This window comes from Lepidochelys kempii, chromosome 18 (genome assembly GCF_965140285.1).
Source record: "Lepidochelys kempii isolate rLepKem1 chromosome 18, rLepKem1.hap1, whole genome shotgun sequence".
NCBI lineage: Eukaryota > Metazoa > Chordata > Testudines > Cheloniidae > Lepidochelys > Lepidochelys kempii.
The window spans coordinates 11374789-11388656 of NC_136397.1; the positions used below are offsets into that span (position 1 = coordinate 11374789).

At 44.1% G+C, this 13868-nt stretch overlaps 1 protein-coding gene across 1 annotated transcript in view; it reads right to left on the bottom strand.

The window, feature by feature from the left end:
- KAZN (kazrin, periplakin interacting protein) overlaps window positions 1–13868 on the bottom strand; it is a 736353-nt gene that overhangs the window by 581235 nt on the left and 141250 nt on the right. The window contains exon 4 of the mRNA XM_073317160.2: window positions 5965–6122. Within this exon, the coding sequence (XP_073173261.1) occupies window positions 5965–6122 (158 nt within the window). The remainder of the gene's footprint in view (window positions 1–5964; window positions 6123–13868) is intronic.

The following is a 13868-nucleotide window of genomic DNA, read 5'->3' on the forward strand; positions in this document are numbered from 1 at the left end:
AAAAACAAATGTTTTGTTTTGAAAATGTCAGTACGAAACCGATTTTTTTCTTAAATGAACAATTCAGCAAAACTGACATGAATTCGCAAAACTTTTCAAAGTCGACAAACCTGCATGTGTCACTGAAAAAGTTTTGGCTGAAAAATGTTGCTGAGCTCCAGTTAATGCACATTAGCACAGCAGTCTGAGGAAGCAAGCAATGCTTTGGCCTGTGTTGAATCTGCTCTTCTTTGGATGACTAGGGAACTCCACCTCCAGTGCTATCAATCTGGTATATTTCACAAGCACTAGTCTATAGTCAACTTACATTTTAAGGAGAAGAAAGAAAAATTGTCAGCATTCTGTAAGATAAGCTATTAGAAGGGAAAGAAAGTATGCAAACAAGAAAGCAAGCAATCTACAATTTATGAATGATCCTTTTTGCCCTCTGCTATTGCCAATAATCCAGATAAAGGAGTGCAATTTAACTAGCAAATTCTAGTCTTGCAGCAATGCTGACATGGTAACTAATACAATGATGCAAGGAAGGAAAGTAAGAAAGTATTATTTGCTTGTACTCCAGTATTGCAAAGACTGGGGCAGGAGTATCAGTGATGGTTAAATGTAAATGTTTAAAACTGGCAGGGAAAGAAACAGTATTTTTCAGAGTCCCCCCCCCCAAAGGGAGGAATAAAAAATGGTCTTGCAGGGAAGCCACTGGACTACGACTCAGGATATTTGGATTTAGTGCCTGGCTCTGCCATAAAATCCCTGTGTGACCTTGGGCAAGTCACTTTGTCTCTCTGTGCCTTGGTTTCACATCTGGAAATGGAGGGCAATGCTATTTCCTTTCACTCTTTAGATTGTCAGCTAAGAAGAAGAAGAAATGCCTGTTAGTATGCATAAATTCAATGCCTAGCGAACTGATCTCAAAACCCACCAAGTAGGTACATAAATTTAAGGCATAGAGAAGTTATGTGATTTAGCTAAAGCCATAGAATTAAGAAAAGACAGGCTTAGAATTCAGAAGATCCCAGTTCTAGGCTTGGACCACATCTCTCCACTGCCTGATGTGGTCTGAAATCACAGTTCCCGAATTAGCTAGGAATCTAAGTTCTGAGAAAATTCACCTGCAACTGAAGCTCTGCAAGCTTTAAACAACCAAGGTCTGTGTTTAAATCATGCTGTTTTTAATAGTCTCATGGAACTGAGGAATCCCCACTGCCCACTGTTGTGAGAAGCTGAAAAATCACTCAGTACAGGTAGGTTAATTGCCCAGCTAATGGCCTCCAAAAGTTCAGGCTGGATGTTCTCTCCTTGAATTACCTGCCAGACAACAGGCAGGCCCATGCCAAGAGAGTTAGGATGAAAGGGCATGAGACTTTGAGAAGGAAGGGACCAACATTAAACTGAATGTACAAGTAAAATGCTCCTGAGAGAACCAAAAAAAAAAAAAAAAAAAGAGCAAGCCTAAGAAAGACCAGCTTGAAGGCCAAATAGGGAGACAATGACCTTGTGGTTACAATGCTACACTCGAATTCAAGAGATCAGGGTTCAATTCCTAGCTCTGACACTGTGCAAGTCACTTAGGTGCTTTGAAAATGTTAAGCTCCTAAATCTCTCAGGCTAAGTCCTGGATGTCTAAGTGGCTTTTGAAAATGTTATCCTTAGGGCTAGTCCACACTGGCAACGTCAAAGCACTGCTGTGACAGTGCTTTAATGTGGCTTGTGTAGTCGCAGCAGAGCGCTGGGAGAGAACTGGTTTTTTACCCCCCTACGCGAGAAAGTGGCTGCGCTGCAAAGTGCCAGTGTAGGCAAGCCCCCCGTCTCTATCTATGGATGCAGTGTTGTTGTAGCCATGTTGGTTCCAAGATATTAGAGACGGAAGGTGGGTGAGGTAATTATCTTTTATTGGAGCAACTTCTGGTGGTGAGAGGCTTAGGGCTTGTCTATACTGGCATTTTAAAGCGTTGCGACTTCTCCCTCGGGGGGGGGGGTATAAAAAAACACACCCCTGAGGGCAGCAAATTTCAGCGCTGTAAAGCACCAGCGTAGACAGCGCCCCGCGCCGGTAGCTACACCTCTCATGGAGGTGGTGTTTTTAGAGCGCTGGAAGATCTCTCTCCCAGCGCTCTGCCATGACTGCACAAGCCATGTTAAAGTGCTGCGGCGGCACTTCAGTGTGGCCGGGGTAGAGTAGCCCACAACCTTTCGTGCTTACAAAGAGCTCTTCTTCAGGTCTGGGAGATCTACTCAGAGTGTCACCGCTAAATACCAGGTGGAACAGATTGTTTAGCCTAAGTCATTAACACATGTTTCAAGAAACCATTCAAGGTAAGCTGGTCCATTAACACTTCTCCAGTCATAGCGGGGAAAGGAGAAAAAGAAGCTGGGGGAGGCAGTTAATGGGTCATAGACTGTTGTAATAAACTCTAAATCCAGCCTCTTGATTCAGTCCATCATTTTTAGTGTCTAGCAAAGTTATGAATTTAAGCTCCCAGGCTCTTCTTTTAGAAGTGTTGTGCAGGGTTCCTTTGAGGATGAGAGGTCAGATATAGAGGGACTGCTCTGTGAAAAGTGTTCCCTCACAGACCACATAGTGTTTTTGTCTTTTATCATTTTCATGTGTGAGTTCACTCCAGAGCGTAGTCCCATTTCACCTACATTGTTGTTCGTGGGGCACAGATGGTACTTACTTGGCCCACATTACTCTTGCATCTGAGCATCTCACAATCTTGAATGTATTTATCCTCGCGAGGACAGCACTATTTTACTAGTGGGGAACTGAGGCACAGAGACACTAAGTGACTTGCCCAAGGTCACAGAGGAAGTCGGTGCTGGAGCAGGGAATTGAACCCCGGTCTCAAGTCCCAGGTTAGTAACCAAGCTGTTGGATCAGGCTTCCTCTCATCCTGGCTGTTTTCCATCTCTACAATATGGATGAAAATAGTTACTTTTCCCACCCTTTTATTTGTCTGTTTACATGGTGGGTTCTTCAGGGCAGGGACTGTCTCTTACTATTTGTGCAGTGCCTAGCACAATGGGCCTCTGGGGCTTCCCAGCCCCGTTATAGTATAAAGAAATAATACCAATACGGAAGGAAAAGGAGATCTCATCAAAGAAATGGAAATAATTACATTGGTGATTTTTTTCCCCTCCCAGGTAATGAGGACTACAGGGCACCCTGCACTTGTGTTTACTCCATATCTGATATGCACATACTGGAGGTGATGTTCCTATTTATGTAGTTCGCTGCCAACATCATGATTTTTGATTCCCCGCAGGGTGGTTGTTGGTTTTTAAGTATCTGAAGTTGTCACCTCGCCTGTTCCATCCTTTTAATCATCATTACCACCTCCCATTTTGTCATCCTTCCAACTTTAAAATCCAAGGCAAACAATGTCCAGTACTGCCTGGGAAGTGTTCCAGATGCATTATGAGGACACAAATGCTCTTGACATTTTCCCCATTGTTATTAGTGTTTCCTTAATCGGGCAGAGTATCATAGGCAGCATTAATATGCATTCAGGGCAAATGATAGGCAATAAACCAATTCTCAGGTGCTCAAAAGAAGTTTCTATAAAAGCGGCTTATCAGCAGGTCCTTTCTTCTTCTTTTTTGGTCTCTATATATTTATTTTATCTGCAATATGCAGATGTCATGAGAGCTCCTATCTGTTCTTGGATGTCCATACCTGGCTACCACTGACACTACTTTTAACTGCAATGGGAGCTACATTTGTGCAACTGAATGGCAAAATGTAACCCTTAGTGTCTTTCATTTCTCTTGCCTCCTAGTTTGGCTTCTAAGTGATATTTGCATAAGTTAAGGTAAGGAGTCTGAGGCATAAAGTGGAAGTGCCTTTGCCAAAGGGGTGCGATATTGCATTTGAGTACTGAACCCTCAAGAAAAAGAGTCCCAAATACAGCTTCATCCCTTGTTAACAAACTGAGAACTCAGTGAGCATGCTCCTTTCTGACCCTCCCCAGTAAGAACCCTTCTTCTAGCAAAAGGTGGAGTTTCCCAGTCCCACATGGCATTCTGGGGGCTGCAGTTTCTGCTGGTGCCTCATTAACAGCAGGTATTTCTGAACAATCGCAGCTGTGAAACTAAATCTATCTTTGAAGGGCTAAAATGAAGGCATGTAACTTGTCCACTGTTCTCCACATGCTTTATGTTAGGACTCCCAGAATGGAGTCCTTGCTGTGTGTCTGGTTCTGCACAAAAGTTCCCTGCAGTTCCAATCCTTAGTAAAATTTGTCCTCTCCTCCACAACACTACTTCGGTCACAGAAACAGAGCCACGGGCACATTTTGTGGAGTCCTGCACAAAGTTAGATGTGAAGGCCCTCAAGCAGATCATCCATAACCCACACAGCTCGGAGGGATCCAATACTGGCTGAGTTGGAGATGCTTGTTGGATGGCGAAGGAGGACTTTTGCAGCTTGGGAATGGTTCTGACTTTTTTGCCATTCCCTCCTCCCTTTACTCCAAGGATGGAGCATACTAAAGCCATGGGGGCGTATGTGGCGCACATCTGAATGCGTAGGCCCAACTCTACATAGAAATGTATTCAGCACTAAAATAGGCGCATTATTGCTACCAGAGATTTCCAGCCCATCTTTTCTGTATAACGAAAGCTCGATTAGCTAAACTAATTAAGACCAAAGGGCTTTAACAGAGAGAGAGATGTGTTTGCTCAGATAACCACCAGGTTCCAAGTGAAAGGCTATGGGAGTAATACATGAAAAGAGTAGTTTTTTCTATTTACGTTTCCCATTTAAGTACTTGTAAAAGCAAGTCACAGGAAACGGGTCCACAGAGTGCGCTGGAGTAAGTGAACAATTTGGTTAACTGAGGTTTGGGTAATCATGTTTGTACACTATCTGCAGCAATCCATGTAGGTATTCCCACTGGCAATACAGGGTTAGCCGTGGAATAGTGATGAGGAAAAGCCCCGGCTGAGAGGATTTTGCACACAATGCAGCTAATCTGTGCCGGAATAATTTCCTCCTCTTTTATTTTGCAAACAGTTCTGAGTTTCCTTTTCTTGTTAGGGGTTTCAAATGGAGCGTCGCAGGCCCAGAATACTCCTTTCATTTCTGTTACTGGCAGTCACCGACTGGCACAGCTGAGCGAAGTTAGTCATTGTCAGTCTGAACAGAGGATGTGGTGAACAGGAATGAAAGGACTGGCATAACTTGGGGTGCCTACATCGCCCACGCTATATAAATGCTGAGTATCCTGTACACATCAAAGGTGAAGATAAAATGCACAAATGTTATGAACAATCAGAGGCCTTCTTGGTAGCAGATCCAGAATTTAGGGCTTAGACAAAAGGGAAGGGAGACTGTTGTGTTTTCAAAGAGCCATCCAACATCGGATGCCTTTTTCATTTGAAGATATATTTGTAAAACTTCAAAGGGAGTTTAAAAATATATTGAATATTTTCAGAAGTTTCTTATATTTAGAGGGAATTACCCTGGGATATATTTACTGTGCACAGACTTTCTGAGAAATTCTTATGTTCTAAGGTGAAAAGTTGCAATGAAACATCTGAAAAGTCATGAGTTCATGTGCAAGTCACAGTCTGGAGCATAGCTAAACCAAGCAATTATGTTATGTGCCTGCCACCCTTAAACTGGCATTCAGCACAGATGTTCAATAGCAAACTGATTTTCACTTTCATAGAAGAAATGCTAGATTACCATTGACAGGTAAATTACTCCATTTTCTTCTGTGATTTTAAAGTAATTTCCAATCCTAAATCCAACATGCTGGCCCATTACAATCCCAATAGTCTCTGAACCAATATGTCCTTTCCATGGCTGTGAATTTCAGTGGTCTAAGTCAGTGTCAAACAAACGTAGGGGACTGACATTTTTTTCATAGCTTAAACCTGCCATATAAATGAAGCGCAGCCTTTGGATCTGTGCAATGTGCACTCCCGGGTGTCTTAATAGATACAAGCTTATTGATTTCATACCTGTGCATCCATTAAGAGGTGTCTCATCAGCATCATGGAATTTTTCAGAGACTCTTTTTCACTGGGCAAGAAAGCATCTTTGTCCTCATCCAGCATTTTTGACTTGTTCACGATAAAATGCGAGAGCTGGTCATTTAGGGTATGCATAGACTGCACAGCTATGGGGAGAGAGAAAGAAAAAAAGAGCACTGAAACCATGCAGGAGGATTGGCGGGAATCACTGGAAACATTTGAAATTTCCAAAGGGTGGGCAGATGCTACCATATTCTGGACTAGCTAATTAACCGAGGGTTAAAGCATACATATAAGCAGTCGAGACAATAGCATGTTACATTAGATGAAATAATTGACTAAAGGAAGCAGAGCCATCTACACCATGACTGTATTTAGAGTATGAGTGAGTCACTAGCAATAACATTACACGTGCAATAGATGCTGTTACTCCATTCCATATGCTACAATGTACTGTTACATAATAAGGCTACTAAAGGCTAATTTAGCATTTCATTTCCTTGCAAAAGCCCTGGCATAGTGCTGTGATGAGAAGCTAGACAGAAACTCAAGTGAATGCACCAAACTGTTCACTTTTCCTCCTGAAGATTTCCTTACTTACACATTGTGCTGTATTTGACCTTCCTTTCTGATGGAGCTATACCAAACCTAGCTATAATATTTAGAGCTCCTTATGGAGACAGAATTTCATGGGGATTTAGAAGGTTGGTAGAAGACCATATAGTCTCCCGCTTCTTCTACCGACAGTGACTATACAGGTACCATACTGGCAGTGGCTACACCTCTGAAGTTGAAACATGCCTGAATCAAAATGCCAGATCCAAATATCTCCTAACTTTGGGGAAGTTCTGACCTGGATCCCAATGATGGGACTTGAAACCATTTCCACTCTAAAAGTTGAGACATTTGGTTCAGTCAAGCAACCAAACAACTATTCCTTAAAACATTTCTAGTCTCCAATGTCTGGCTTGATGTCTCAGGACAGGCAGTTTTCTTGGTTCCTAGAACTTCCGACTTCTCCTCATGCCAGGAGGATTAATGATGATGCTGATGGTATAGATTCGATTAGCACCCAAAATGTGCAAGATCCGTTTCCCAACAAAAAGAGAGAGAGAGTCACTTTCCCCAAAGAGCATGCAATCTAAAACCAGAACCCTAGACTCTTAAAAATGTAAGAATGGTCACACTGAGTCAGACCAGTGGGTCCACCTACCCCAGGATCCTGTCTTCTGACAATGGCCAGTGCCAGATGATTCAGATGGAGTGAACAGAACAGGGCAATTTATCAATTGATCTATTCCCCTGTCATCCAGTCACAGTTTCTGGCAGTTAGAGGTTTAGCAGGGTTTGTGTCCCTGACCATCTTGGCTAATAGCCATTAATGGACCTATCCTCCATGAACTTCTCTAATTCTTTTTTTAACCCAATTATACTTTTGGCCTTCACAACATCTCCTCTGGCAACGATTTCCCTAGATTGATTGTACATTGTGTGAAGAAGTACTTCCTTATGTTTGTTTTAAACCTGTGACCTATTAATTTCATTGGGTGACCCCAAGTGATGTGAAGGGATAAATAACACTTTTTCTCCACAACATTCAGGATTTTATAGACCTCGAACATATCTCCCCTTAGTCATCTCTTTCCTAAAATGAACAGTCCCAGTCTTTTTAATCTTGTCTTATATAGAAGTTGTTCCATACCCCTGATCATTTTTGTTGCCCTTCTCTGTACTTTTTCCAGTTCTAATATACCTTATTTGAGATGAGACGACCAGAACTGCACACAGTATTCAAGGTGTAGGCATCCCATGGATTTATATAGTAGCATTATGTTATTTTCTGTCTTATCTATCCCTTTCCTAATGGTTGCTAAGATTCTGTGAACTTTTTTTTTAACTGCTGCTGCACATTGAGCAGATATTTTTGGAGAACTAGCCACGATGACCCCAAGATCCCTTTCTTGAATGATAGCAGCTAATTTAGACCCCATCACTTTGCATGCATAGTTGGGATTATGTTTTCCAATGTGCATTACTTTGGGCAACACCACCTTCCTCCTCTGTATTTCAGCACTTCCTCTTTTGACCCCCAGCTGAAAACAGAAAGTGAGCTTAATGGAATGTGGACAAATATGGCACATGGCTTGTATTCCACAGCAAGGCCTTATAATGTTTTAGAAGCCTGTTTATTTTTAATGAGAGTTATGGGGCTTGTGATAACTGCTGCATTGATAGCCCAGGAGAAGGAAGTCCTCTTCATCACAGAATAGCTACAGCATGGGAAGCAGCAGTGGAAGCTTTCCTAGTCCTGCCCTGCCATTGTGCCTCAATCCTGACGTGAAGGGACCCCTTCTAGGGGGGAAAAGGGAGTCCAGTGCTCCATTAATTCCTTGACTTCTCTGCTGAGAGTGCAGATAAAAGATGTGAAACACAATGGTGGCTTTTGTGATTGGGAACTGGACTCCACCTGGCAATCTAGAGATGAAAATCTCCTTATCCCATTTCTAACCGTAGGCAGTCCAGTTCCCTCTATGAACAGCCTCTTAACACAGATACTTTCTCAGTACCAAAAATTCATTCTCTTAAGATTCAGAGCATGACACCACAGGCATATGGATTATAAAACAGTCGGGTTTATGAGTACTTGTGGCACCTTAGAGACTAACCAATTTGTACTCCTTTTCTTTTTGCGAATACAGACTAACACGGCTGTTACCCTGAAAGTATGTATGTTTAATTATTACCACCTACACCTGTATGAGTATTTAGGACTTTACATCACAGAGTAGGAGAGCACAATTCATAGGTTGGGAATGCTCAGTTGTAAGGTTCAACATTTTGTTACAAAATAATATTTTTGACTAATGTATTATAGTAGAATCTAGAGGCCCCAACTGAGACCAAAAGCGTCTTTGTGCTGAGCACTGTGAATATGCATAAGAGAAAATCTCAGTCCCAAAGTGCTTACAAATCTAAACAAAGAAGACAGACAGAGGGCAGGAAGGAAAACAGAGGCACACTATAGGGGTGAAGTGAGTGACTGGCACAAGGCCATACAGCAGGACAGTGTCAGCGCTGTGATTAGAACCCAGGTCTCCTGGCTCCAAGTCTGGTGACCTATTCACTAGACCGGGCTGCACAATAAGATGATAAAGAGAGACAGAGAGGGGAAAAAATAGAGATTATATGAATTGCGGGAGGCAGAACTGGAGAGAGAAACCAATAAAACTCGACAAAATTGTGCCTCAGTTTGTTACGCTGAATAACAGGACATGAAATATGAATCTACCTTTAGCAATCTAGGGCCAAACCCAGATGTTGTATGTGGGGGGAATTCTGCTCCTGCTCCTTTTTCGTGTAAAAATGCATCAGATGCAACATGTGCGTGGCTCACTGAGGTCTCCAAGCAAATGTGCTTGATGATATTGTAATTTATATGAACCACAATGATATGAACTAATGATCAAATTTATCTCTGCATAATAAAAACCCTTTGTGATTCCACATACCGGAGAAATCTATGATGCCATTTGCATTTAAACCATCACAAGTTTTGAATTTTCATCTTTACTGTAGGCCCATTAAATAAATGAGCCTAAAATCATTCTTCAGTGTATCTTTTTTTTCTAGTTTCATGCAGTAAAACCCTCTGCTAAGCTTTCAGTAGATGGTAGCACATTATTCTGAACTGTGCTTCAGCTCTGTATAATGTACATTTGCCAGTCCTGATTTGCCAAGGTGGTTTATGAATTAGGAATTGTGTGTAGAGTTCTCTGACAATCTGACTTTAAAAATGCTAAGTGATGAAATTTAGAAAAGGAACTACTTCTTCACACAAATGTACAGTCAATCTGTAGGACTTGTTGCCAGGGGATGTTGTGAAGGCTAAAAGTATATATGGATTAAAAAAAGAATTAGATATGTTCATGGAGGATAGGTCCATCAATCGCCATTAGCCAAGATGGTCAGGGAATGCAACCCCATGCTCTGGATGTTCTAAGTCTCTAACTCCCAGATGCTGGGTGTGGACGACAGGGGATGGATCACTCGATAGTTGCCCTGTTTTGTTCATTCCCTCTGAAGCATCCGGCATGGCCACTGTTGGAAAACAGGATACTGGGCTAGATGGACCATTGGTCTGGCCCAGTATGGCTGTTCTTATGTCTATACACAAGGTATCACATATATTAAGGGTGGTGGTGGTGGATTGATTGATAACATGAGCCAAAGCTTCTCCAGGGCCTAGGAACTTCTAACACACGTGCATGCATCGCTGTGGCAATATAAATTGTTTCAGCACTGTGAAATATTATTTCCAATGTAATGTTAAAGGGGGGCAGGCAGCTGGATTAAAACTAAATTAAAATCATATTCGAAGTTGAGATACATTATGATAAAGCTGCCCGTGGTCACAAGCCAGCGGGTTTACTTAATACTGAAAACTTACATTTACATTTGAATGTTATCCACCCCATCACCCAAGTCAAAAGCCATAATGGGAATAAAATTGGGCTCTTCTGCGGGTGATTGGAACCAGCTAAGGGGATGTGTTTGAGGTTCTAAGAATTTAACCCAGCTGTGGCCACAACAGCCTCTCTACATTACTACAGGGAAGACAGTTAATAGATGCCTTGTCTTTTGTGCATTAAGAAGCATCTCGGAAATTTAGTGGCAGGGTTGGGCGGTGCCTCAAAAAGTTTGAAGAACCACTTTGATTCCCAAAGTGTTGATGATGATCCAAACCTTTTAAAGTTCCTTCCAAAACTAGCATCTCTCTTACCCATCCCACCACCCCTCTTTCCTCTTCCTTCTTTATATGAAATACATGCTTGTGAACAAAGAGCCTTTGGAGGATGAGACAGTGAGTATGGAGGATTTAGGAGGGTTCTTATGGTTTGAGCACAGGCGTGCCTTGTATTGTTTTCATAAATAGTTGGCATTGGGGGCCTGGAGCATTGGATGGACATATTTTAAATAGTAATATCAATAATATGCTGGATCATGACTTTGGAATGACTGGGGCCAAAAGCCAAATAATCCATTCCAGCGTTTACACATGCCCCTGTGTGCACTGGGATAGAAGTTGGAGATATTCAGCCATACAGGGAGCAGAATAGCACACATTCAATAAAGCTTCCCATTCTTTGCTCTTACGCTGTCATAGGCCTTGATAGTGTCCTACCCTGGGTAGGGACATAAGTGGGTAGGGGGAAAATGGGTACAAGACACCTCCTTCCCATACCCCTTCTCCTGGGCACAAATGCAGCCCCCAGGACAGCACTTCTCCTCCACAGAGCCTCCTGGGAGGTGGCAAGAAGGGGCAGGACCATCTGCACGTCCATGAATGTGCAGTGACACACACACCTGCCTTTCACATGCAGACACACGCTACATTCCCATGAAAGGATGTCACGTGTATTTCCCAGGTGGAATTCTGGCTGGCTCAGCCAGAACTTCCTCCCAGAATCCTGTTGCCCTGCGGCCCCTCCACCGTGGACTGAAGCTTTAAAGCCGCTGTCCGGTTCTTCTTTTGTTTTAATCTGAGGCTTTGGAACATCTGATACACAACAAAGCTTTGCCTCCTACTGTGACCAATAGCAAATGGCGCTCCAGGCTTTCCTCACGGATGGCTGTAGTAGTTGTGGAGTTCTGCCTGGCCATTGCTGCCATCCTTTCGGGAAGCTGCGTGGCCAAAGAGCCTCTGATGCAGGATCCTGTACACTAGAGCAGCTCTCCTTGTTACTCTGTAACACGGCTGCCTGGGCTACCTGACCTATTTACAGAGCTGTCATCAATAAGAGCCTTCAAGTACTTTGAGGTTTCAGGTCATTACATTGTGGACAGTGAGGATAAATTCTGTGCACCGTGCAACTGTTAGGGAAGCACATAACCTCCGAAAAACATGATGCACTCGAAGGGGAAGGAATGAGGGCAAACCATGGTCTCTTTGAGCCAGTGGCAAATTCCCCTCCTCCCACCCCGACTTCAATGGGACCAAGATTTTACCCGTCAAACTGCTGTGGGGATTGATGTTCCTGGGTGGCAAAAATCCACATGCTGGAAAATTCCCTCTCTCATTCCTCACTGTGCAAAGAGCAACTCCTGTGTTCATGCAGAGGGCATGTTAGGCCACTAGCAGGAGCTCACTCCCCAAAGGGAACATCAAAAAATTCTTTTTAACATGCAACACCAATATCACCAAAAGAAGAAACCCAGGAGGAGGAGTTCACCTGCCATTCTGCTCCAGGCAACCTTTGGGCTTCTCTTTTTCCTTGCCATCTACTCTGGATTTGTTTTGGGAAGATTGCTGGTGCCTGCTTTTTCTCCATAGGCCCTTACCCCTTGTGCTTTCTGCCCCCTCTTCTCATTCCACACAGCATCACAATATTCTCCTCCACAGTAAGGGAAGGCCCAAATGTGCATCTAAGCTTGCCCCAAAACTGGTCATGTTGAGCTCAGGGATGGGGCAGGGGGTTGGGGTGTGGGAGGGGGTCAGGGCTCTGGGCTGGGGCTGGGGATGAGGAGTGTGGGGTACAGGAGGGGCTCCTGGTTTGGGGGGGGTTCAGGGCTGGGGTGGAGGGTTGGGATGCAGGAGGGGGTCAGGGCTCTGGGGTGGGGCCGGGGATGAGTGGTTTGGGGTGCAGCAAGGGGTTCCAGGTTTGGGGGGGCTCAGGGCTGGAGCAGGGAAATTGGGACGCGGGGTTGGGGCGTGGATTTACCTCCAGCGGCTCCCTGTCAGTGGCACAATGGGGGTGCAGTGGCAGGCTTCCCGCCTGTCCTGGCACCGCGGACCGTGCTGCGCCCCGGAAGCAGCCAGCGGCAGGTCTGGCTCCTAGGCGGAGGTGCATAAGCGGCTCCGCACAACTCTCGCCCGAAGTCACCCCGCACCTCCAGTTCCCATTGGCCGGTTGCCAGCCAATGGGAGTGCGGAGCCAGTGCTTGGGGTGGGGGCAGCACACAGAGCCCCATGGCCCCCCTTCCTAGAAGCCACACCCACTGCTGGCCACTTCCGGGGCACAGCACGGTGTCGGGAAAGGTAGGCACTAGCCTGCTTTAGCTGGGCAGCACGGCCGACGGGACTTTTAATGGTTCTGACTTCCGGTGGGGCCTCTGTGTGCTACTGTCATACACAAGTGAACAATAATAGAAGATTCTGAAGTAGCAGACCACATAACTAATGAGAAACCTAGTTTGAAAGATGGGCTAATTATCAGCTGCTTCAGATTCTCCAGAAATCCAGAGCTTTTCTAGAGACTCATCGAGTATTAAAACGATGGAATCGTGTCTCTTCGGAACTTTCAAGGTAACGCAAGGCAGTGCTGTGGCCAGTACTTCAGATGAGATTATTGATGTGGGAGGATAATATATTACGCTGGACATGAAGCTAGTCATGCTTTCAGCAGCTCTTGTGATTAGGTTTTAAGTGATATACGACTGTCACCACACAGGGGGGATTTTTTTCCAGCACCGCAATTTTTCCTCCTTCTCCACAGCAGTTTGTCAGGTGCATTATGGTGGAATCTGAGCCTCCTTCTGTAGCATCAACTATTGGTCACAGTCAGAGGCAGGATTGCAGAGTAAAGGTTTGACACAGTCACTATGGTAAACCCTATTTCTAACATTTTCAAGCCCGGTTTGTTCCTAAAGCCGTACTTAGGCTCTTGAAAAAAGAAAGGGGCTGGGCCCTGGTTTTCAGAGGCGATGAGCAGCCCCAGCTCACTTCAGTGGTGTAGGAACAGCCCCATCTTTTTTTTCAGTTTGCTGGAAATTGATTGGCTAGAACTGAGCAAAAGAATTGGAATTCCCACCCCACAGGGAAACTCCACTAGTTCAGCGGGGGTTTTTTCATCACAAATCAGAATGAAAAGTTAAATTATTGATATATCACATGA